This window comes from Anomaloglossus baeobatrachus, chromosome 11, assembly GCF_048569485.1.
Source record: "Anomaloglossus baeobatrachus isolate aAnoBae1 chromosome 11, aAnoBae1.hap1, whole genome shotgun sequence".
NCBI lineage: Eukaryota > Metazoa > Chordata > Amphibia > Anura > Aromobatidae > Anomaloglossus > Anomaloglossus baeobatrachus.
In genome coordinates, this window is record NC_134363.1 from 72602264 (window position 1) to 72628223 (window position 25960).

At 40.8% G+C, this 25960-nt stretch overlaps 1 protein-coding gene across 1 annotated transcript in view; it reads left to right on the forward strand.

The window, feature by feature from the left end:
- The window catches only part of LOC142256949 (cytoplasmic phosphatidylinositol transfer protein 1-like), a 221297-nt gene that overhangs the window by 123222 nt on the left and 72115 nt on the right, over positions 1-25960 (forward strand). Inside the window, exon 3 of the mRNA XM_075328963.1 lies at positions 7271-7359. Within this exon, the coding sequence (XP_075185078.1) occupies positions 7271-7359 (89 nt within the window). The remainder of the gene's footprint in view (positions 1-7270; positions 7360-25960) is intronic.

Genomic DNA, 25960 nt, shown 5'->3' on the forward strand with positions numbered 1-25960 from the left:
AATTTAGTTTTTTGGTCACCACAACATTTCTTTACAATTCAATAACAGGTGATCAAAATATCGCATCTACATAAAATGGTATAATTAAAAACATCAGCTCAAGATGCAAAAATAAGCCGTCACTGAGCCCCAGATCCCGAAAAATGGGAACGCTATGGGTCTCAGAAAATGGCGACAAAAGCACTATTCCTTCTTTGGACAAACTTCTGAATTTTTTTTACCCCTTAGATAACAGTAAAAGTATACATGTTTGATATCTACGAACTCGTACCGACCTGGGAAATCATACTGACATGTCAGTTTTAGCATATGGTGAACACGGTGAAAAAAAAAAAAAAAACCATTGTGGAATTTCACTTTTTTCACTATTTCTCCATATTTGGAATTATTTTTTTTACCCATTTTCCAGTACACTATATTGTAAAACTAATGGTTTGATTCAAAAGTACAACTCATCCCGCAAAAAATAAACCCTCATATGGAAATATTAACTGAAAAATAAAAAAAGTTATGGCTCTCGGAAGAAGGGGAGCAAATAACAAAAAAACGGATAATAGCCTGGTGGTAAAGGGGTTAATATCTCCCCTTCCTGGTATAATGTCCCCGGCTTTGTTATGGCAGACGAAGCTGTCATCTAATAAATACAATTTATTACTACTGTTTACATTAGCGATTTTTTATGAATCTAACATGTCTCCTTTTGTGTATGCTCCACATGGGGTAGAATTCCTGCAAAAAATTCAGAACAATTCCTGCAAGAAATGGTTGGATAGCTGAAGCAGCAAATGCTGGTGTGGATTTTTTTTTAGACAGGAAGAACACATACTCAATTCCCTTAGCTCCATGGCTCTCTTTTCCCCTATCGATACCAGTCCCTCTCCTGTAGCGACATCTTGTCCCTTCTAATCACTTGCGGTGTGATCGGCTGCAGGGTTGAATTTGGACAAGCTGTAATCCCATTGGCTAAAAAGTGCAGACAGCTCCCACACTATGTATGTGACAGCACAGAAAATCTTAGTGATTTAGGCTATTTGCTTAACATGGGGCCATTCCAGTTGACTAATAATGAGAGTCACTCTATACAAATAATGTAAGTGAGTTAAATTATCATTATAGTACACCGCAGCCATCAACTGCTGCTGCTGCAATTTGCATTTCAAGAAAGTTTTCATATGTGAGGTTGACGGGTAATATGACAAAAAAAATAGCTGCACTCTGAAATGCTAAAGCATACAAACCATGAATGTAAGAATATAGACATCCATTACTGCTAAAGAAAATCCAAGAACAAACTGCAATATTTAGCATAAAAAATGGCCATTTCTATATCTGCCCAGTAGCTATGTCAAGCCAATCTCTTCTTACTGGGAACCTACACTGAAATGAAGCCTCTCTCTGGATTTAAAAACCTCCACGTGTATGGGTTAGCAGGAACATGCTATAGAGAATATAATCACCTGTGGCTAATGGGGGACAATCAGAAAGCATGACCCCATAATCTAGACAAAAAGACTGACAGCACTCCTAAACATGCAGTGTGAACAAGTGCATAACTAAACATGACATTTTATCTAGAATTTTTTAAACCAGGGAGAGAGGCTTTAATTCAGAGTAGATACCCAGTAATATGAGATTGCCTTGACATGGCTACTGGGTAGGTATAGAAATGGACATTTTTGTATGCAAAATATCACAATTTTTTCTTCAATTTCCTTATAGCATGTCTATATTCTTACCTTCATGGTCTCCATGCTTTAGCATTTCAGAGTGCAGGTGTTTGTTTTTTTTTTCCATTATATGTCATGTTCAGTTTTGCACCTGTTCATACTGCATGTTTGAGAGTGTCATCAGTCTTTTTGTCTAGATTATGGGATCATGCCTTCTGACTGTGCATCCCTCTCCATTAGCCACAGGTGATTTTATCCTTTATATCAGGTTCCTACTGACCCATACACATGGAGGTTTTTAAACCCAGAGAGAAGCTTTAGTTGAGAGTAGATACACCATAATGTAAGATTGCCTTGATGTGGCTACTGGGCAGATATAGAAATGGCCATTTGTATGATAAATATCTCATTTTTTTTTTCTTAGATCTACTTAAGCAGTAATGCACGTCTATATTTTTACATTCATGGTTTGTATGTTATCATATCAGAGTGCAGCTGTCTTTTTTTGTCATAATATGTCATGTTCAGTTATGCATGTTTTCATGCTCCATGTTTGGGATTGCTGTCAGTCTTTTTGTCTAGGAGATGGGTAATGTGCCACACCATTTACATTAATAATCTTTTCACAACTGCTGTTATAGTCCATATCAATGTATATGGCATTGTACTGCTTGGATATTGAGAACCCTGTTGCCTGCAGTACTAGCCACCGACCACAAGGGGTCTCTGTCTTTCTTTTTACTCTTATATAGACTCTTGTTTGAAACAGGTACAGGTGAGACTTAAATATACTCAAGTCAGTGAGTGGCAAAAATGGATTCTTTATAGACAGAACTTTTGCCATGGTAATTAGACTCCGTTTTGCTGGTTTAGACTGTACCTTGCACAAGACAGAGCCCGTGCAGGGAGTGGTGCCAGTATTTAGGCAGACATGCCTGACAGTAAGTGTGTGGACAGCAATCTTATGAAAGGGGAAAGTGAGAGCCGTAGGAGAGAGGATGTTTGTGATCTGCATCCATCGCCATCCGTGAGGACTGATTGACCTGGTGAGACAAAAACACTTAAAACATGACAATGTCCCTATCCAGCAAGTCATAAGGTTATCTCAGCGATGTTGACCGGAGGGAGCGGAGTCGAAATCCCCTAAAGCCAATATCAGTGATGCATTTAGAGGCCCCTCCCACAATTCAGTGATGGTTCCATGTATTAGGTAGTGACTCACTACTTCCCCCTTGAGCATGTAGCTGTACTGAGACAAATTTGCATTATTACAGGGACGAGACCCAGGTCAGTAAGTCCTGAGCTCAGGCCCCACCACAGTGCTCACGGTGGGAGCATGCACGCAAACGTAGTTAGTTTGGTGCCAAACTTAGAAAGATATAGGCACCAAATAGTATAAGTGCTCAACAGACTCCGCTCACTGAGCTAACAGTATCTGAAAGGGATTACAGCTGAAGAAAAGTGAACACAACACCATAACAAACATTTTTTTAGGTGAATTAACTACCAGGCAGGAGGAAAAGGAGGTTTAGAATTTTTGTTAAATTTGTGAGCTGCAATAAGACATCCATGACATCCATTTCCTCTCTCCTTTGTACTAGATAAACTGCTCATCTACCTCACACGTCAGGTGCACTATTAGGCAAATTATAGCATTGTAGTGACATCTGGGCCTATTGAGTTGTGCAGCACAGTGGCCCAGGTCAGACTGAGTGTATGTGAATCTATTGGGATCTTTCTTTTGCTATTGCAAAAGCGTTTTATCGAAATTCTTTAACACACAGTTCTTTTGGCAAGTTTGTTATTGTGCCGTATCCCGTGTTCACATTTTCACTGTATCCTGGAAAGCCAACCCCAGTACAGGGTCAATACATATGTCAGACATTTTGATTGATAGAGAGATCCTCAGTTGTTGCATAAATGAAGAATATAGATCACTCTTCCTAGATAGACTCCATACACTTCCTATTGAAAACAAGAAATATGTGTAGCCCTAAGTCTAGCCATAGTTTTAGTGTCATGTTTGTGAGAATTAAGAAATCCAACTTAGTGCTCTACATGGCAATTTTGTATTCTTCACATGCAAGTTACTGTATTCAATTAGGGAAGTTTGTATTGAAATATACAATATTGTACATTTTTTACACTAGCCAAAATTCAGATTTTTTAAAAAAAATTTGCTTCCACTCAGATTCAGAAACTCAGCTTACCTCTCACCTCTCCAGCCCCTCGGTTCATTACCGTCACCAGATCGGTCCTCATCACATCATCCGATCTCCACCACTCACTCTGAAATCTCCCTGGCCTTTAATACTGAGCTGGGAATTCTGTCTCTGATGGTGCCTGGGACGTTTCTGCACATTCGCGTCATGGCACACAGTCCCACACAGATCCGGATGTCCTTGCTCAGTGAGAGAGGACTGGGGATTTCAGTACAAGTAGTGGTGATCAGAAGGTGTGAGGAGGAGGACTGGACGGATTGTGAGAGGACGGACGATGGTGCGGAAAGGAGAGTCTGGAGAGATGAGCAGTAATATATCATTTTTTGCATAGTGTGTTTATTAAGCTACAGGATCTGGAAAGACCCCAGAATATAGTAAGAGACATTAAAAAGGTGGTCCACTGGAAACCATAGTGGCCACATCGGTGTAAAGGTGAAACAGAAGGCTTTTCTCTAAATACCTTCTGTTGTCCATTCTGCCTGTGAGCGGCACTATCGCTGTTCCCTCATCCCCATCATATGACCCCCCAGTTGCAGTGACCTTAATATCTGGGGATGTCACGACAACGTCAACTTCTGGAATTGGAAGTTGACCCAACAACACCGAGGCGGGACTCTGTGAGTGAATGGGCTGAGTTTCACCGTACACCACAGCCCAGTGTCACTCATGTTTGCAGTGCTGTGCAGTGAAGGAGAAAGCACACGTGATGATGGGTTGTGATGTTTGTTGGAACACTGCCCACAGCCCAGTCACTCACGGAGACTGGGTCAGGTCTCGATGATGTCAGGTCAACTTCCAATTCCGGAAGTTGACGTGACATCACCAGACATCAGAGGTCACTGCAGCGTCGCTCACAGTCACAATTAACAAAATAAGGTATTTAAAAAAAGCCGTCTGTCTCAGCTTTACATACAGTTAGGTCCAGAAATATTTGGACAGTGACACAAGTTTTGTTATTTTAGCTGTTTACAAAAACATGTTCAGAAATACAATTATATATATAATATGGGCTGAAAGTGCACACTCCCAGATGCAATATGAGAGTTTTCACATCCAAATTAGAGAAAGGGTTTAGGAATCATAGCTCTGAAATGCATAGCCTCCTCTTTTTCAAGGGACCAAAAGTAATTGGACAAGGGACTCTAAGGGCTGCAATTAACTCTGAAGGTGTCTCCCTCGTTAACCTGTAATCAATGAAGTAGTTAAAAGGTCTGGGGTTGATTACAGGTGTGTGGTTTTGCATTTGGAAGCTGTTGCTGTGACCAGACAACATGCGGCAAAACCACACACCTGTAATCAACCCCAGACCTTTTAACTACTTCATTGATTACAGGTTAACGAGGGAGACGCCTGCGGCTGTAAAGGCCTGGCAAAGCATTAAGAAGGAGGAAACCCAGCGTTTGGTGATGTCCATGGGTTCCAGACTTAAGGCAGTGATTGCCTCCAAAGGATTTGCAACAAAATATTGAAAATAAAAATATTTTGTTTGGGTTTGGTTTATTTGTCCAATTACTTTTGACCTCCTAAAATGTGGAGTGTTTGTAAAGAAATGTGTACAATTCCTACAATTTCTATCAGATATTTTTGTTCAAACCTTCAAATTAAACGTTACAATCTGCACTTGAATTCTGTTGTAGAGGTTTCATTTCAAATCCAATGTGGTGGCATGCAGAGCCCAACTCGCGAAAATTGTCACTGTCCAAATATTTCTGGGCCTAACTGTACATGTAGTCACTATGATTTGTAGTGGACAACCTCCTTTGAACACGCCAATTAAGCAACATTGGTCTGTGTGCCATCTGATTTTACTATGGACAGCGCACATATGTAAAACCCACTCATCTGACCCTTCTAATGAGTGACAAGAGAGCACTACTGTGTCTGTGTGGGTATGAGACCAGAGGTAAATACTCTACCCGAGAGCCCAGGACTGCGTACATCTGTTCACTTTTCCAGATGAACAATCATCAGGTTTTGGAAACAGATTGGATGTGACATTAGTGTGACAGTAGAATGCATGCTTTATGTAAAGACGTTAATAATAACTCAAGGAAGCAGACATGCCGCAGACATTCATCCCCATACACATGGCTAGATTTCAATTTTCTCCATCAACATGTGCAGCCTAGCATTAAGGACACAATGGATTAACCTAACTGTGAAGGGAAATGCACTTTTTTTTGTAAGCGTCGGCAATTTACTCAAAATGTGCGCGGTTTATGTGAAATAAATAGATAAATCCATTATATACTGTAAATCTCAATTGTGCTTTTGTTTGTCCCGGATATAATTGGAAGTCTGCTGAGAATGAAGAATGCATAAATCTCAGCTGCAGCTTCTCCTGCAATTTCCTATTAAACAGAATGGTTGTTTCTCTCTTATGCAATCTAAGTTATTTGCATTTAATAAATATTTTGCTATCAAATTGTAAAATAGGTTACCCAATTAAATGTCATTTTTGCAAAGAATTGATCGATAGAAAAATAAGGATCTCAACTAAATGGCATTTCTTTGTCTTGAGCTCAATGCTATTATAATACTACATAATTTTTTACACTAATTTCAGGTATTATTAAACCTATTGCCACACCAAAAGTTTGGACACGCCTTTTCATTCAAAGAGTTTTCTTTATTTTCATGACTCTGAAAATTGTAGATTCACATTGAAACCATCAAAACTATGAATTAACACATGTGGAATGAAATACTTAACAAAAAAGTATGAAACAACTGAAAATATGTCTTATATTCTAGGTTCTTCAAAGTAGCCACCTTTTGCTTTGATTACTGCTTTGCACACTCTTGGCATTCTCTTGATGAGCTTCAAAAGCATGAAAAGTGGACAGTAGAAGATTAGAAACGGGTGATTTGGAGCAATGAGATGAAAGTCAATAGACTAGGCTTTGATGGGTGAAAATGGGTCTGTAAGACACAAGGGGAAAAGGGGCTAATGGATTGAGAAATTGAAGGAACTGTCAAATTCGGTGGAGGAAGCCTGATGATAGGAGGTTGCTGCACAGTGAAATACGTTAGATACTTGATCAGGTTTGATGGTAGTCTCAATACTCAATACTAATACACACTTTTACTCACTTTAAACCGTTAAGTCGTGTAGCTGACCTCAGTTAGTTTTGTATTAGTTTGAAACACCTGCAAACTGATGTACATCATCCAAACATATGCCAAAAAGACTTTCTGCAGTAGATCCTTCTCTATAAGCCTGTGGACAGGTCAGTATAGACATCTGGAGACTTTCCCAGCATATTTTGAACGTGCCCCATAGGGTACCGGTAGAAATCTAGACTTATTATTATTCTAGCTTTTATCTATGTCTAAACTATGTGCGCCGTTACATTTATTGTGTTTCTTGTACTTTTTCAGCAAACTGCCAACATGGGTGAGAGGATTTGTGCCAAAGATATTCTACATCACAGAAAAGGCCTGGAACTATTATCCCTATACTATAACAGGTAACAAAAAATAAAATGTTGGTGGGAATTTATAGTACCCGTGAAAATATGACTGAAGCTATAATTATATTGAACAAGACATATGTTACTGGCTGATGAACATGGAATTAATGATGCTTTAAAATTAAAAGTAATAATAATACTATTATTATTATTATTATTATTATTATTATTATTAGCCCACTACATCTTTCTGCATACCGTAAAATTGTACTTTATGCAACCCTATAGGAGTGGTGATGACTCACGCACAGTAAAGCTTTCAAAAACCTATAGAAGTAAATAATAATATATATTCACTTATATAGTGCCATTAATTCCACAGCGCTTTACATACATCAACAAAACTGTTCCCATTGGGACTCACTATGAGAGTGATGATGACTCACACACACTACAACTTTGAAAAACCTACAGAAGTAAATAATTCTAATATTTATTAACTTATATAGCACCATTAATTTTACACAGTGCTTTACATACATTGGCAACACTGTCCTCATTGCGGCTGACTATGGGAGTGGTGATGACTCATGCCAACTACAGCTTTCAAAAACCTATAGAAGTAAATAATAATATTTACTCACTTATATGGCGCTTTACATACATCAACAACGCTGATCCCATTTGGGCTCTCAATCTAAATCCTTTATCTGTATGTCTTTGGAGTGTGGGAAGAAACTGGAGAACCAGGAGGAAACCCACACAACACAAGGAGAATATACAAACTCCTTGCAGATGTTGTCCTTGGTGGGATTTGAACCCAGGAATCCAGCGCTGCAAGATTACAGTGCTAACCACTGAGCCACCATGCCATCAATAGTTATGCTTTTGACTACCCACATCCACTCCATTCAGAGAGGTTTTAAGACCATTTCTCGCAATTGGTGGAGGTCCCGGTGATTTTAAACCGCTGATCATATATTTATCACCAATAATGTGGATAAGTGATGCATATTATTTGTGGGATATTCCCTTGAAGCTTTTGGATGGTGCAACTCCAATAGATAGGCATAGTGCAATAGTCAGTTAACAAATAGATCAACAATATACCTCCAACCGCCTGATACTTTTATGTTCTTCGCCTATTCCTGCATATACTGTAAGTGTATCATATGAGATCCGGTTGCTAATATTTGTGGTATCTTCCCTTTGAGGGAAAGATACAAACAGAACACTATACAATTTGTTTTTAGCGATCCTTCTAGGGATTCAATTACTGTAACTGTTATTATGAGCAAAATCACTCAGCTGTTATAATGAGGTATCTCTAGCATTACAGTTATTAGTAGACATTAACTCGGCTGGTATTTGAAGCTTTTAATATATCATTTTCTGGGAGGGAACCAATACATGACATTACATTTTATACCTATTAAAATGACATCATATTGCTATGCTACAAAGTTTTTTCCATTGAACTCTGGCTCTTTCGACCATATGACAATGTCAGGCTCAGTTCACATTATGCTTAGCACCTGGAATTAAAAACATTTAAAAACAAATTATACAGATGTGCAATATATTTAGCCCTTTTTGGGACAAACATGACAAAATTATTTTTTTTGGCATACAGTGGGGAAAATACGTATCTAATACACTGCTGATTTTGCACGTTTTCCCAACTATAATGAATGAAGACTGAGGTCTGTAATTTTTATTGTAGTACACTTCAGCTGAGACATACAGAATTTCCTCACCAAAAAAACAGAAACATCACATTGTACGATTTTAAATAATTAATTTGCATTTTATTACATGAAATAAGTATTTGATCACCTAAAAACCAGCAAGAATTCTGGCTCTCACAAAACTGTTATTTTTCTTTAAGAAGCCATCCAACTGTGCCCTCATTTCCTGTATTAATTGCACCTGTTTGAACTTGTTACTTATAAAAAAAGACACCTGTCCACACACTCAATCAATCATGTTCCAACCTCGCTACCATGGAAAAGATCAAAGAGCTGTCTAAAGACAACAGGGACAAAACTGTAAACCTACACAAGGCTGGGTTGGGCAACAGGACAGTAGGCAAGTAGCTTGGTGAGAAGGCAACAACTGTTGATGTAATTATTAGAAAATGAAAGAAACACAACATGACTATCAATCTTACTTGGTTTGTGGTTCTATGCAAGATCTCACCCCATGGGGTAAGGATGACTCTGAGAAAGGTCAAGAATTGGTTCAGATCTACACGTGAGGACCTGGTCAATGACCTGAAGAGAGCTGGGACCACAGTCTCATAGATTACCATTAGTAACACACTGCGCTTTCATGGATTAATATCCTGCATAATACGCAAGGTATCCCCTGCTCCCGCCAGCACATGTCTAGGTCAGTTTGCAGTTTACCACTGACACTCTGGATGATCCAGTTGAGGCATGTACTCAGATGAGACTAAAGAAGAACTTTTTTGTATCAACTCCACTTGCTGTATTTGAAGGAATGAGAAGGATGAGTACAACCTCAAGAACACCGTCCCAACCATGAAGCACGGGGCTGGAAACTGCATACTTTGGGGGTGCTTTTCTGCGAAGGGGACAGGAGAACTGCAGCGTATTGAAGATAGGGTGGATGGGGTCATGTATCGCAATATTTGGCCAACAATCTCCTTTCCTCAGTAAGAGCGTTGTAGATGGGTTGTTGCTGGAACCTCCAGCATGATAGTGACCGGAAACACACAGCCAGTGCTATGTCTCTGCTATGTCTCATTTGAAGGTCCTGGAGAGGCCAAGCCAGTTTTCAGACCTGAACCCAATAGAAAATCTTTGGATGGAGCTGAAACTCAGTATTTCAGTGTGACAGCCCCGAAATCTAAAAGATCTGGAGAAGATCTGTATGGAGGAGTGGGCCAAAATCCCTGCTGCAGTGTGTGCAAACTTGGTCAAGAAAGTCTGACCTCCTTAATTGCAAGCAAAGGTTCCTGAACCAAATATTAAATTCTGTTTTTCGATTGTATCAAATACTTATTTCATGCAAATTCATTCTTTAAAAATCATGCAGTGATTTTCTGGATTTTTTTTATATTCTGTCTGTCACAGTTGAAGTATATCTACAATAAAAATTAAAGACCTTTCTATTCTTTGTAGGTGGGAAAACTTGCAAAATCGTCAGATTATCAAATACTTGTTTCCCCACTGTATATCTGACAGGCATACATTGAAAAAACTTCTTTAAATATATACAGTAAACCACAGAAATAGATACTAGCATGGTTTTTACACAAGCACACACATCACCAACACAGACTTCACACTCATAACATGCAAACACCATGAAAAAACATACACACACACGCTGATGGACTTACAGACTTCTCCTACTCACTAGACTACCCACTAGTACAGCTTTCTAATCACTATTGGACTGAATGGAGTCAGGCTGTATCCTGCAGCTGGCTCCTCCTCCAGTGGGTGAGCCACAGACCTTAACTGTTCCTTGCCTAAGTCCTCATGTCACTAGGCAGAATGAATTCTCTACCAGGAAGCAGTACCTTCCACGACCACTAGCTGGCCACACTTATACAGTACTGTATGCATAAATGCATTGCATACATAAACCATTTATTTTTATGATTTAACGATGATTGGTGGCTTCAGGGCAGGAGTACACTAGCCTAGTCTCCCTCTGTACACCCGCTTGTAACCAGCAATGAGGGGTACATGCCTCACCATCCTAACATTGGATCATTACAGTAGTTTAGTGGGTTAATGACCTTGTATAAGAGTGAATATTGTTTAGTGGGTTAATGACCTTGTATAAGGGTGAATATTGTTTACATTGTATACATGTGCTTATTGTGTTTATACTATGTTGTATATACAGGATTTGTATATTGTGTACATAATGTATGTGGTATGTGTGTATATTGTACACATTTGCATATTGTGTAGATAGTTTATAGTGCTGTGATGTTTGAACATTGAAAATTAGTTTATCATTTTACACAAGGCAATGCGCCTGGAGATCTCTGTATTGTCATAGAAAATTCCAGTGTCATGAATAGGAATCTATTTATGCAAAAGGTATTGTTAGTGCAGAAAGGTTTTTATAGCTTTAAAAGTAACTTTTACAGCTGCTATTATTAGATCAGTTATACTGTACTGAAATGTGAATCACATTACTGACGTTACATCTGCAGACACAGACCAGTGTGATATGTCTCTTATCAATTAAAAAAAAATGACTTTCTGCAGCTGCTCATCAGCTTTACTCAACTCCCGAGTTTTTTAAGCAATTTTTATTACTGCACAAATCGGTATATGACTGCCATACTGTACGCTAGCTAGAATCTTCTTTAAGAAGTAAGTATACCCCATAGTGTGCTACCAGTACTCGCAGATCAGAGCTGCCTTTGTAGCCGCATGGCCGAGCACCTGTGCAGCTTGTAAACTTCATCCTGGCACACAGATGGTCACATTAATCAGGGTTGTGGGTAGAAGGACCTGTGGGTGTGGCCGGCTTGGTTAGTGGGCGTGGCAGCTTGTTTGGTGGGCGTAGTGATGTTTCCTCCCATCCACTATACTCATGCAAGGGGGGGTTTCGCATCCCCCTGCAGCCTTCCATCTGGAGGTCTTACCCCCAGACCCTCGCTTCTATTATAATCAACTCCATGGCCATGTGGACTTTAAAGAATAATGTATCTTCCTGGTATCAGCTGTGTTGGTGGAGGCCACTCCCATTTTGGTCACATGGGCATGATGTTAGCAGAGGTCCCTCTGGCCTCTGGGATTTAGACATTACCCATTGGTCAGTGGAGTGGAAAACAGACCTGGGATGATGTCACCATCACGTGACCTGAGGGGGTGGAGTTTGGGTGCTGTCCCTGGGAATGAAAGTGAAACAGACCATCTCCTCCTGCACTATATACTCATCTACTGGGTGAAAAATCTCTTCTACACAGTTGGCTGTAGAAGTAAGGTAGAAAGCTCCGATCCCACAAATAGCTACACTGGAATCCACATTGCATGTTTCCTTCGAAGAGATTAACAAGATACAGCTTTCCTTTTAAATCAACATTATTTATCTCTCCAACAACAGCATAAGATGAGTAGATCACTTCACAATAGATGCCATTGATGTATGTCACCTAATAGTGATTTTTGGCCCAAGACGTGGGAATGTTCTTATGTTCAGTCATTTTTGGAGGAAGTGCTAGAGGCATCAAGAAATATCTCAGACCCCTGTCCCACACACACCAGATAAAGTGAAAGTGTATGACTTTATCATACCTGTATCTTTCTGTGGGAAACTTTATTCCTTCAGTGCAAGGCAAAAGCATTCAGATAAACATTTGTCTTCTACCCAATGGAAAAACAATTGGTGAGCGCAGTATGAGAATATGGACCATGATTCCTCAAAGTGTTTTTCCAGAAATCTGTCGTAAAACACTTGGATACGAGGGGCTGCTGATAAGTGTTTGGCTTTGTGATCTTTTTTTGTTTCTATGCTAACGAATGTTACATCACATGAAAGCCTTATGTGTCTAATATATGTTTTCAAAAGTATGTGTTTGTTGCTTATGGCAACAGTGTTCTACGCACACGGGAAAACAAATTGGCAGAGTCTAATACAATATTCACAGCAACTGAGAGCAAAGGAGGGATAAAATTCTTGTTTCTGCAACTAAAGTCCAAGAAGGATATTCATGGTGATATGTCGCAGACATTGGGGGATCAATGCCCTTTATAATCCATAGTTAAGAACTGGGTTGCCAGATTTAAAACGGGCCACTTCAGCACCAATGATGAGGAACATCCTGGACGACCGAGAGTGGATGTTGTTCCGGAGATCGTCGATGCTGTGCACACTCTTATACTGGAGAATCGATGAATTTCAGCTAAAGCAATAGCAGATATCATGGGGATTTCCCATGAACGTGTTTGTGTCATTATCCAAGAACATTTGGACATGAGCTATCTGCAAAGTGGGTCCCCAAATGTTTGACAACAGATCAGAGAAGCATGCTAGTGAAAACTTCCCGGTCCATTTGTCAGCGTTTCCGGACTGATTAGAGCTTCCTGGATCGACTTGTCACTATGGATGAGACCTGGATTTATTTGTATGACCCTAAAAACAAGGAGCAGCCAAAAGAGTGGAGGCACAGTGGTTCTCCTCGTCCAAAGAAGTTCAGGGTGCAAAAATCAGCGACTAAGGTGATGGCATCTGTGTTCTGGGATAAGGAAGACGTGCTGCTAGTGTTCTACCTTCAAAAGGGTTCCACGATCAATGCAAGGTATTGCATTGAACTTTTGAACCAATTGAAGGCAGCTCTGAAGGCCAAAAGGCGCAGCAAGCTTTCCAAAAGAATCTTGTTCTTGCAAGACAATGCCTCGCTCACACTGCACAAGCGACCACGGCAAAACTAGCAGAGCTGGGCTTCCAGCTGGTTGACCACCCACCCTATTCACCAGATCTAGCTCCCTCCGACTATCATCTGTTTCCAAACCTAAAGAAACACCTCAAGGGTACGAAATTTCACACCATTTCTGATGCCATGGCTGCTACGGATGCCTAGTTTGAGGCACAACCGAAATCCTTCTTTTTGCTAGGCTTACAGAACTTGGCATACTGATGTAAAAAGTGTGTTGATGTCAGTGGAGAGTATGTGGAATAAATTTATAGCTTCATCATCCTATCTCATTTCTTTCTGGATAAAACCACTGACTTATCAGCAGCCCCTCGTAATTGCCAAATTTGTATGCAACACAAGGTTGGGCAAAAAATCTTGCGATTTTTGTCACACTAATTTCCCCTATTTCAGTCAAAGTGGGCAGAACTGGCGCTGGTCGGGGGTCTGATGCCACAGCTCCTCTAAATCATAACTATTTGTGGTGTACCTTATGCCAGAAATATTACTCAACTCTTCAAATGGAGTAAGATTTGTGGGGAGTTACATGCCACCTTTCAGACACTACTGACTCATTAGAGGTGGTCACCCCTTAATGAATCTGGCGCGTTTGACTCCAGCACACCCCTGAAATCAAGACTGGTGTGAATAATGCCAGTTTTGGTGAATTGGGGCCATTGTGTTCAAAAAAATGAAACTTTCTAAGTCTTGGGCATGTGGTGTGCTTTGCCTTTGACTTGTTACCCTCCTTATGTCCTTTAGTCTTGCTTGAGCTTGTGACGGGGTGATGTGAAGACTTATGCACAACCATTGTGCATTTTTCCTCTAACCTCGGTGCTGGTTTGACCTAAGGTCATGCAATCATTTATATCATTGTTCCTTGTTTAACCTTCTCTTTCTTTTACAAATCGCATATAGACACTGTGGGGTTTTTTTAGATTATTTTATTATATTATATCCTTAACCTCTGAGTTCAATAAAATCAGTAAAAAAAAAATGAAATCTTCATGGAAAATCACCAGAGACTTGAAAAGGTTTGAAGTTAGTTCCTTATTGTTTGATTGAGCTTTCACTTTTTTGTTTAATGAGTTAAATATAGTGTCTGCAAGCTGAGATTCTGGTTTGGCATATATTCTAGGTCATATGACAAGGCTCATTAAAGGGTCAATATTGACTTTTAGGATTACTACTTCCAATAGATGGCACTAGAGTTCACATCCTCTTCCACACGCAAGAGGCAATTTGCATATTTAATTTCCCAGCATTGCAGGCGTTTAAGTCTCCCCATACTGCCAAGTCACTCTCCACAGGGAGAAACCGTACCCATTAGAACCCAGGTAATATAGATTTAATATTAGGTAAGTAATGTTAAAATTCTGCCTGGCATCATTATATCATTATTGAAGCAGGGGCTACCTGGAGAAAATAAACTTATATCCTCCCTGCAGCTGCTGGTTTCCAGTCATTGGGAAGGGATTACAGTCACTGTTCACAATACAGGGAAAGCATTATAATTACTTCCCAGCGCTATGATTAACAGCCTGTTCTTTACACACACACAAGCAGTGAAGAAGGCTGTCAATCAATGTGCTGGGTCATAATTACAGCGTGCTCACTGCATGCATCATATCTATGACTGAAAATAAATGGCTGCAGGGAAGATATAAATATATTTTCTCCCAGTAACCACTACCCCAATAATTCAGTCAGGCAGAATTTTTTAACTTGCAGTTTAACCCTCCGGGAGGCATTTATTTGAAAGCCACACCGCCAACAGTTTCTGGATGTTCTCTGGATCTCAGCTCCCACAGCGAGCATCTGGGACACCCGCCGCACCGCTCGCAGCATCACCCTGCTCCACCATCGCCCCTGCCTCCAGTGACCCCGCTCCACCCCCAGTAAGACACGACCGGATTATAAGACGGACCCTATTCTTTTTTACCTTTTTTTGTCTCTAAATTTGGAGTGTGTCTTACAAATCCAGTGCATTTTATAAAACCAAAATTACCTTAAATTCCCTGAACCTACTCTTAGGGCTCATGTCCACTTGTGATTTTCATGTGCAAGTGTGATCCGATAAAAAATCGGATTGCACTTTCACCAGTGTTAATGTACGGGACAGTGTTTTCTTGCTTAATTTTCTACGGCACGAATCGTGCTCTCCGTGCAATCGCAGTATGTTGCGTGTTGCACCAAGTCTCGGCTCACGTGTGTGTAAAATCGCACTGCACTCGCATGTTATGCGACTGCAGTGCGGTGCAAGCAGAGACAGACAATGGAGGAGATGGGGAGAAAGTGTCCCCTCCATCTTCTCTGCTCCTGTGATGCGATCACAAGATCGCATCACAGTCGCATGACCCTCGGCTGACACCCACAGCAGAGGATCAATAGGATATTGCTTCCGATGCTCTTGCATTGGAAGCAGTACGCAAGTGGACAAGAGCCCTTATACTCACCCTCTGGCATCCTCCACCCTGCAACACCTTCACTCTCGTTGGTCACCTATGATTTGTGACCTGCCAGCAGCTCCAGTGTTTCATGGAGAGCGCAACGAATGTCACAACTCAATACAACTCTATGAGAGCCTTGTTCTGGCTTTCATAGACTTGTATTGAGAGCTTGTGACTTAACTGCAGACTTCCGGACAATCAAAAGTTGTGGTCACAAGATGGCGCCACGGGACTGGTACGGCACCAAAAAAAGATGAAGATTTCAGAAGAAAAGACAAGAGGACGGACCTTAGAATAAAAGCACAGCTCTGAAAAGTAAAAATACTGGACTTGTGCTTTAAAGAGTATCTTGGGTTTTTAACCACTTTAAATAGGTATACATAACTTATGCCAGAGCAAATCACTTGTATAGGCCATGACATCTTGATAAGTAGAAGCCTGATCTGTAAGATTTGTGCTAGTTCAAATCCCTTCCCTGCTGCATTCCCATTTTGGTAAATTAGTGATGGCATGCATTAAATAAATGACCCAGAGCTGCGGATATAAGAAGAACTCTTCCAAAAAGCATGTGGCTTTTTGAAGTTTGTTTATAAAGATGATGGAGCCATCCCCTAACTGCTGGTGATAACTACCCTGTTTTCCCCGAAAATAAAACCAACCCCAAAAATAAGCCCTAGTAGGATTTTGGGGCCATTTTAAAGGTAGGTTGGGTCATTATCATGTTGGATCACTGCCCTGCTGCTCAGTTTTCAACGGGAGGAGATAATGCTCTGCTTCAGCATGTCACAATACATGTTGTAATTCATGGTTCTCTCAATGAACCGTAGCTCCCAACACTTGGCAGCACTCATGAAGCCCCAAACCATGACAAACCCACCTTGATGCTACTTGTGTTTGTTCTCCTCACCTGGTTGCCGCCCCATACGCTTGACACCATCTGAATCAATTAAGTTTATTTTGGTCTCAGCAGACCACAGGACATGGTTTCAGTAATCTATCCTTAGTGTGCTTGTATTTAGCAAACTGTTTGTGGGCTTTCTTGGGCATCATATTTAGAAGAGGCTTCCTCCTGGAACTGCAACCAAACATGCCAATTGGATGCAGTGTGCGGTGTATGGTAAAAGCCCTGACAGGCTGACACCCCAGCCCTTTAACCTCTGCAGCAATGCTGGCAGCACTTATATGTCTATTTTGAAAAGACAACCTCTGGATATGACGCTGAGCACGTGCACTCAACTCTCTTGATTGACCATGGAGAGGCCTGATCTGAGTGGAATCTGTCTTGTTCAACCGCTTTATGGTCTTGGCCACCGTGCTCATCTCAGTGTCAGGGTGTTAGCAATCTTCTTGTAGCCTCGGCCATCTTTATGAAGAGCAAAAATTCTTTTTTTTCAGATCCTCAGAGAATTCCTTGCCATGAGGAGCCATGTTGAACGTCCAGTAACCAGTATGAGAGAGTGTGTGAGCGATAACACCAAATGTAATATACCTGCTCCCCATTCACAATTGAGACCTTGTAACACTAATGAGCCACATGACACCAAGGAGGGAAAATGGCTAATTGGGCACAATTTGGTCATTTTCACTTAGGGATGTACTCAATTTTGTTGCCAGTTTAGAGATTAATTGCTGTGTGTTTTTATTTAGAGCGCACACCAAATTTACACTGTTATTCAAGCTGCACACTGACTACTTTATATTGTATCAAAGTGTCAGATCTTCAGTGCTGTTCCCTGAAAAGATGTAATAAAATATTTACAAAAATGTGAGGGATATACTCACTTTTGTGATATACTGTATACACAGAAACTATGAATAATTTTATTGCCTATGTGGCACATTGTATAATATTACATTATGCCTCATATCCACCCAATTAGGTTATTGCTTATCTACCATATAGGTGCAAAGTTTTGGTTTGTGATGCTATTGTCACCTTTGCATTTCTTAAAACTTTAAGGGGTTGTCCACTACTAAAATTAAATAAGCCTATACTTATATCCGATGCGGCCGCGGATCCAGCGATGTCTAAAGCCGCGTTCCCGGGGCCCACATGACATTGTTATGACACGCAAGCCCATGACCAATCAGTGCCAGCTTCCTTCTTCCCACCTTTGGACATTTGAGCACGAAGTCAGTGCAGAGCTCACATCACATTTGGATATGTATCCAAAGGTGGGAAGATAGAGACCGGGCGCTGATTGGTCACAGGTCCCGCATGTTATAACAATGTCATGTGGGCCCTTGGAACGCGGCTTTAGAGATTGCTGGAACCATGGCCGCACCGGAGGTGAGTATAGGCTTTTTTAATTTTATGGGGGCAAACAACGGGAGTGAGAAGGGGTTGTCCAAGCAGTTGCAGCTTTCTTCTTGGGAATGATGCAACAAGTTTTTCACACCTGGATTTGGGGATCCTCTGCCATTCTTCCTTGCAGATCCTCTCCAGCTCCATCAGGTTGGATGGTAAACGTTGGTGGACAGCCATTTTCAGGTCTCTCCAGAGATGCTCAATTGGATTTAGGTCAGGGCTCTGGCTGGGCCAGTCAAGAATGGTCACAGAGTTGTTCTGAAGCCACAATTTTGTTATTTTAGCTGTGTGCTTAGGGTCATTGTATTGTTGGAAAGTGAACCTTCGGCCACGTCTGAGGTCCAGAGCACTCTGGAAGAAGGTTATTTTTCCAGAATATCTCTGTACTTGGCCGCAATCATCTTTCCTTCAATTGCAACCAGTCGTCCTGTCCCTGCAGCTGAAAAACACCCCCATAGCATAATGCTACCACCAGCATGTTTCACTGTTGGGATTGAATTGGGCAGGTGATGAGCAGTAAATGGTTTTCTCCACACATACAGCTTAGAATTATCACCAAAAAGTTCTATCTTCATCTCATCAGACCAGAGAATCTTATTTATCATAGTCTGGGAGTCCTTCATGTGTTTTTTTTGCAAACTCTACACAGGCTTTCACATGTCTTGCACTGAGGAAAGGCTTCTGTCTGGCCACTCTGCCATAAAGGCCCGACTGTTGGAGGGCTGCAGTGATAGTTGACTTTGTGCAACTTTCTCCCATCTCCCTACTGCATCTCTGGAGCTCAGCCATAGTGATCTTGGGGTTCTTCTTTACCTCTCTCACCAAGGCTCTTCTCCCATGATTGCTCAGTTTGGCTGGACGGCCAGGTCTAGGAAGAGTTCTGGTGGTCCCAATCGTCTTCCATTTGAGGATTATGGAGGCCCCTGTGCTCTTAGGAACCTTGAGTACTTTTGTAACCTTGGCCAGATCTGCGCCTTGCCACAATTCTGTCTCTGAGCTCCTTGGGCAGTTCCTTTGATCTCATGATTCTCATTTGGTCTGACATGCACTGTGAGCTGTGAGGTCTTATTTAGACTGGTGTGCGCCTTTCCAAATCAAGTCCTATCAGTTTAATTAAACACAGCTGAACTCCAATGAAGGAGTAGAACCATCTAAAGGAGGATTCCAAGGAAATAGACAGTATGTGACTTAAATATGAGTGTCTGAGCAAAGGGTCTGAATACTTATGACCATGTGATATTTCAGTTTTTCTTGTTTAAGAAATTTGCAAAAATTTCTACATTTCAGTTTTTTTCTGTCAAGATGTGGTGCAGAGGGTACATTAATGAGAAAAAATGAACTTTTTTGAATTTACCAAATGGCTGCCATGAAACAAAGAATGAAAATAAAGGGGTCTGAATGCTTTCCATACCCAGTGTATATTACTGGGATTCTCTAGCATCTGTTTTATGTCTTGATTAATATTGTAAATGGCTGTTCTATCTCCTTTAATCTGGTATACCTGGGATAATTTTGAATATTATATAATTTGCATGTTAGTAGAGAAAACAAGGACGATTATGTTGAAAGGACAAGCAGAGTTGAAAATCAAAGAAAAGGGTAGCTGATGACTCTTTTATGCTTGATATAATAGGCGGTATGGTACATACCTGAACAATGGGCTTGATTTTAAATACTGGCTGCTGCCGAATGATCAAATACCAGGGGTCAGATATGTGTTCTCTCATTCTTTTCACTCAGCTGAATTTGTTTTTCTTGCCAGAAAAAAAAGAGCTATAATTTATATAGATAATGTGTCAGCAGCAAGAAGTAATTTGAGGATATGGATTTTCTTGCTTGTTTGTCACATTAACCAGTTATTTTCACATATCTCCATCTGCTTTATGCACATAAATTGGTAAGCACTTTAAAGGGGTTGTCCACAGCTGAACCATTCAACATTCTGAATCCTAACAGTGAGTAATGAACATACCGATAGGATTCGGTTCCGCTTGCCGATTCCAGAGTTCGTCATGCTACCATGAATATCTGCATAAGTGCGGTCACTTGCAGACTAGTCTCTGCTACTTAAATCAATGTTCCGTTGAGCGAAGCAACTGAAAGTCTAGTTGGCAGGTGATCATAAATATGCACACCCCATGCTTGTCGTCATGTAACATATCTGGAATCAGTAAGTGGCTCAAATCCTATCTGTGTGTACATTACACACTCTTAGCATTCCACAAAGTGAATAGCTTGCGAAAATTTACTGAAGGGTGGCAAACTCCTTTAATACTTGGTCTTCATAATGGTAAGCGCATGATTTGTTTTGGGAACTATATTTGTTTTATTTTTAAGAAGCCCCGATCTATTATATAAACTTCATGTGGTTAGAAAACCATACAGTGTTGATGGCACTACAGTATATATTTTGTCAAATAATATACTGAAGTGCCAATGGCTGAATGGACTATAAACCATATTTATTAAAGAAAACCTCCATCAGAATTAGGCAAGTTAAAAGAAAGTTATGGTCATAATGGCGCTGTTATACCGATTGAATAAGTACCTTCAGTGAAGAAATCAGCAGCCTAGTTGTTTAATCATCATTAGAAGTTTGCCTGTTCTAAGATTTGGTACATTGTGGCGGGACTGTCTGGCAGGTCTGTGGTAGGCTCTTCAGATATCCCCTGGCCCATCTGCTGCCTCTGGGGTCTGTATCTGCTTCCTGTTTTAAATGTTGTGTCGGCGTTATTCTAACCATGGGTTGTACTTTTGCAGATTGATATCCCAGCAGTCGTTAGAAAATTGGCGCTGGTGGCGTTATATGCACAGATCTTGATCTCTGCTCAGTGATGAGACCAGATCTCAATCTGGTCATGTGCCGCCACCAGCGCCATTTTATCGAAGACCATCAAGAGGTCAATCTGCGTATGCACCATTACCTATGCCATTTTACTGACCTCGCCCGGAGATCAATCTGTACATGCACCTCCACCTATGTTATTTTACTGAACCCTAAATGGAGGTCAATCTGCACATGCACCTCCACTTGTACCATTTTAATGAATCCTGCTAGGAGAGCAATCTGCACATGCACCTCCACCTGTACCATTTTACTGAACCCAACCAGGAGATCAGTCTGTGCAACCACCTTCACCTGTGCCATTTTACTGAACCCCACCAGGAGATCAATCTGCGCATGCACCTTCACCTGTGGCATTTTACTGAACCCCACCAGGAGATCAAGCTCCACATGTACCTCCACCTGTGCCATTTTACTGAACCCTGCTGAGAAATCAATCTGCGCATGCACCTCTACCTGTGCCATTTTACTGAACTTTGCGAAAAGATCAATCTGCACAAGAACCTCCATTTGTGTCATTTTACTGATCCCTGCCACGACATCAATCTGCACATGCTCCTCCACCTGTGCCATTTTACTGAACCCCAACGGGAGATCAATCTGCACAAGCACTGCCCAAGGCTACGACAATGCTGGAGTGAAACTTGGAAGACAATGTAAACACCAGAGGCAGGTGGAGGGGCTGGGCCAGAGCCGAAGACCCTGCCCAAAGTCCCAGTCTACAGTCCCGCCCTAATGCACTGAAAGCTTAGGAAAGGCAAATTTTTAATGAATAAACAACAACCAGGATGTGGATTTCTTCACTGATGGAATCAATTGAATCAGTATTTCAGCCATCTTGGCCATGTCAGCTGATACATGCTGCACAAACCACGTACAGCATGAGTCTAAGACGGGCTGCATGATTGAAGTCAGGTATATTTTTCTTTCGTACACTCCGGAAAATACAGTTATAAGATTCGGCTGAGGACCATAACCAGAGATGAGAGTAGACCAGCACCTTTCCCAGCCAGCATTTCTCAGCACCAATCCAGGTAATTGACAGGTCTCTTCTACAGCGAGAAACCTGCTAAGCATCGGCAGTGGCAATGGGAGAAACCGGTTGGGAACTAGTTACATCTATTCTGATGGTTTTCATACAGATCTTCAACTTGTACTTTCTATGAAACACTGAACTGGATTGTTTTGAGAAAAATATATGGTACCTGACTACAATCAAGCCGGTTCTGATTCATGGTGCCCATGGTTTGGAAAGCATGAGCTAGCTGATAGACAGGGCTCATTCACATATACATACTACTGAATATTAACTCATCAGGACATAGTAAACAATGAGGTCTTGTGTACATGACTTATTTTAGACGCTGGCAAACATTTTCCTTCTACACCATATTAGGGTGTAGTAGATGAGCAACAAATAGGAAAATGACTAATGATGAAGAATCAGTGTTATGCAAGAAATGGAGATGAACTATTGTGCCGGGGGCAATGGGAACCTGTCTACAGCTTGAACTATGGTAGTACAATACAGTATATCTAGCGTGGAATACAATATTGAGTTATTTTAAGTGTCTACATAAGGGTTGGGATTGGTGGTTTGTGTCTCAGTTTTTTAGGTAAAACATGAAAATCTGTGCAAAATCAATTTAAAGAAATGTTATTGATTTGAAAATATCATAGGGAAGGGAAAAATAAGGGTAGTTTGTTGAAACAGGGACTAGAGACAAGAATGTCTACATTGAAGGACCTTTCAAGAGGTTATATATGAGCAGTGGGTCACAACAAGAATGGGAGCTGTTCTTCTGAGGGGTGTAGCTTATATTCATTGAGTGGCTGGGTAGTAATTTTCCTCCTTACAGAACCCTCATGAAGAGTCTGTTCTGTTCTAATATACAGTGCTGTGCAAATGTTTCACAGGTTTGGAAAAATTGGACCAAAATGCACAGACTGGCCTCAGGTCTGATGACTCGAGTTCAGCAGCATCATACAGTACATGCCTATGAGGCTGCTGAGTTTGGATCAGGAGAGTCGCGACCAGTCCATACATTGTGGTCCTTGCGAGGAATGATTTTCATGGTCATATGAATGAATAAGCACTAAGTTTTTTCATTCAACCAAAAATATCCATTATTAGGGAGAACCCAAACTGTAAAGCTCGGGGATCTTACAGAACAGCTTGTATATGGGTCTCGGACATGGACTAAAAACCAGTCTGCGTCCGAGTTCAGAGTTTGGGTAATGTTCATTTGTTAATAACGTTTGTTGAAAGGTTGCAGCGCAGCGAATCAACAAGCTTTATTGTATGCAAAAGTTGCCTGTCTGTAACTATAAACAATGAAGATTTAAATAAAAAAAAAAAAAATATTTATATATATATATATATATATATATATATATATATATATATATATATATATATATATATCCAGCACAGGTAAAACAGACAACTACTGGCTTTAACCCTCAGCTGTCTGCTTTACCTTGGTTGGTTATCATAAATAATAAACAGCTGTGTTAGTAATGGGGGTGTTTGGTCTGATAGACACCTCTCCAATACTAACCCCTAGGCTTGATGTCAGCTGTCAATTCACAACTGACATCAACCCCAAAAATATTACCCCAATTGCCACCGCACAGGACAATCTGGAAGAGCCAGGCAAAGCGTCAGAATTGCCACATCTATTGAATGCGCCACTTTTTGGCCAGCTGCGGACTGCTATTTTCAGGCTGGGAAGGGCCAAATAACCATGAGCCTTCCCAGTGTCATAATACCAGCCCCCAGCTGTTTGCTTTACCTTAGCCCCCACGCCATTTTTTTTTAATTATTTAAATAATTTTAAAAAAGGGCTTGGGATTCCCCTTATTTTTGGTAAACAGCCAAGGTAAAGCTGACAGCTGAGGAATGCAGCCTGCAGTTGTCTGCTTTACCCGCGCTGGTTATCAAAAATAGGCAGAGCCCACATCTTTTTTTTTTATTATTATTTATTGCCTATTCACATTTGCTTGCAGGGCAATTGCCCATATTGCTTCTTTTTGCAGCCCCATAGCCCTAACCTCAACCATTGTACAGCACACAAGTTTAGGTCTCCATTGACATATATGGGTTTTTTTGTCTATGGTCAAGTTCAAGTCCCAAAACGAACTTTTTTTTTTTAAGTTCAGCCAAACTTGTTGAACCTAAACATCTACTGGTCCGCTCATCCCTACTGACAGTGTCTTCATTGCAGTCTGATCTTATATATCCTGTGTATAAATCACATGAAAGTTCTCACAGCCACAGAGCTGTATTGCACTGATCATAATGTATGATAAAGAGCACAATGTAAAACTAGCAGGTTATTCTAGGTCAGTGAGGACAGTGTACGATAGAATGGAGATAGGACAATATGGGCAAGGCCACTTTCAACTTGTACCAGCCTGGATACTGAAGATTTCAAACATTACAGTGTTTCAGAATGCAGGAAAAAAAGCATCATTTATCCCATTGGGGATGCAAATTCACCTTGGTGCAGTCCGCTTATTGTACAGATTCATTTTCTTTGCTGTTTATTAAACTGATGTTCTATATGTAGGTTTGTACATATCTATTTCTGACTCCAGAAGCATATATTTAAGAGAAGATACCATTGAGAGATGGGAGAATACTGGACTCTGGTTGTAGGATCTAGTAGAATATCAAGTATATCAGTAGACCACAGTGAAGACTCTTGTAGCTCAAAACAATGCAGGATCTCAACACATGACAACCACTTTGACCATTGAAATGCTCAACGAGGGAATAACTGAAAATGTGTTTATTATTTATTAAGCAGCATTACAGATTATATTAAAGGGCTTGTTTATGACTAAAATACTGATCTCCTTAGGAACGGCCATCTAGATCAGATCGGTGACGGCCACCTGTTTGTAGCTCCAATTGGATGTGAGCTGAGCTTCAGTACCCAATAATGGCCACTATGTGGTATACAAAGGCGGGCTGTTCTGTCTGTAAGGACTATGTATATCCAGCCAAAGTATTAACTGCAAACACATGATGAGTAGAAGGGCCGTTGATCTGATATTGATGGCCTTACCTATGTCCTTGACAACCTCTTTCACTATTATTGGCCTCTAATGGTGCACAGATATGTTTGCATTGTTATGAGGTTATAACAAATGTTCCTGTCCTTCATAAGTACTATAAATATCCAAGCAGTTTCCATGCACATAGGTGATGAAGGCTTTATGCGGAAGGTTCCTCGTTGTAGAGGTCCTATATCTGTTAACCTAGACGCCTGTGACTGAATAGATAATGACATTTGATACAGATCTTCTATTTATTTTGTGCTTTGCCAGTTATTGTGCTTGAATTTATCCCTGTACTATGTTATTGTTACCTATTGTGGTTATCCTGCCTGATCCAGCCACCTTGACTACGTCTGTTTCTATAAACCCACCTGATTTTGACTCTTCTTATTGCCTTACCTCCTGGGATCCAACCCCTTCTACTGTTTTGACTGCAGTTTTTGTTTCCTGGTTCTGTCCCTCCTACTGATCTGGCTTCATGTGACCATCCTTGTCTCATACTAACTCCTCTGGCCATCAGCTGCTCCATGGACATAACCTGTGGACTCAGCAGTAAGATCCCTGTATAGTGGTTAAAAGGTTAA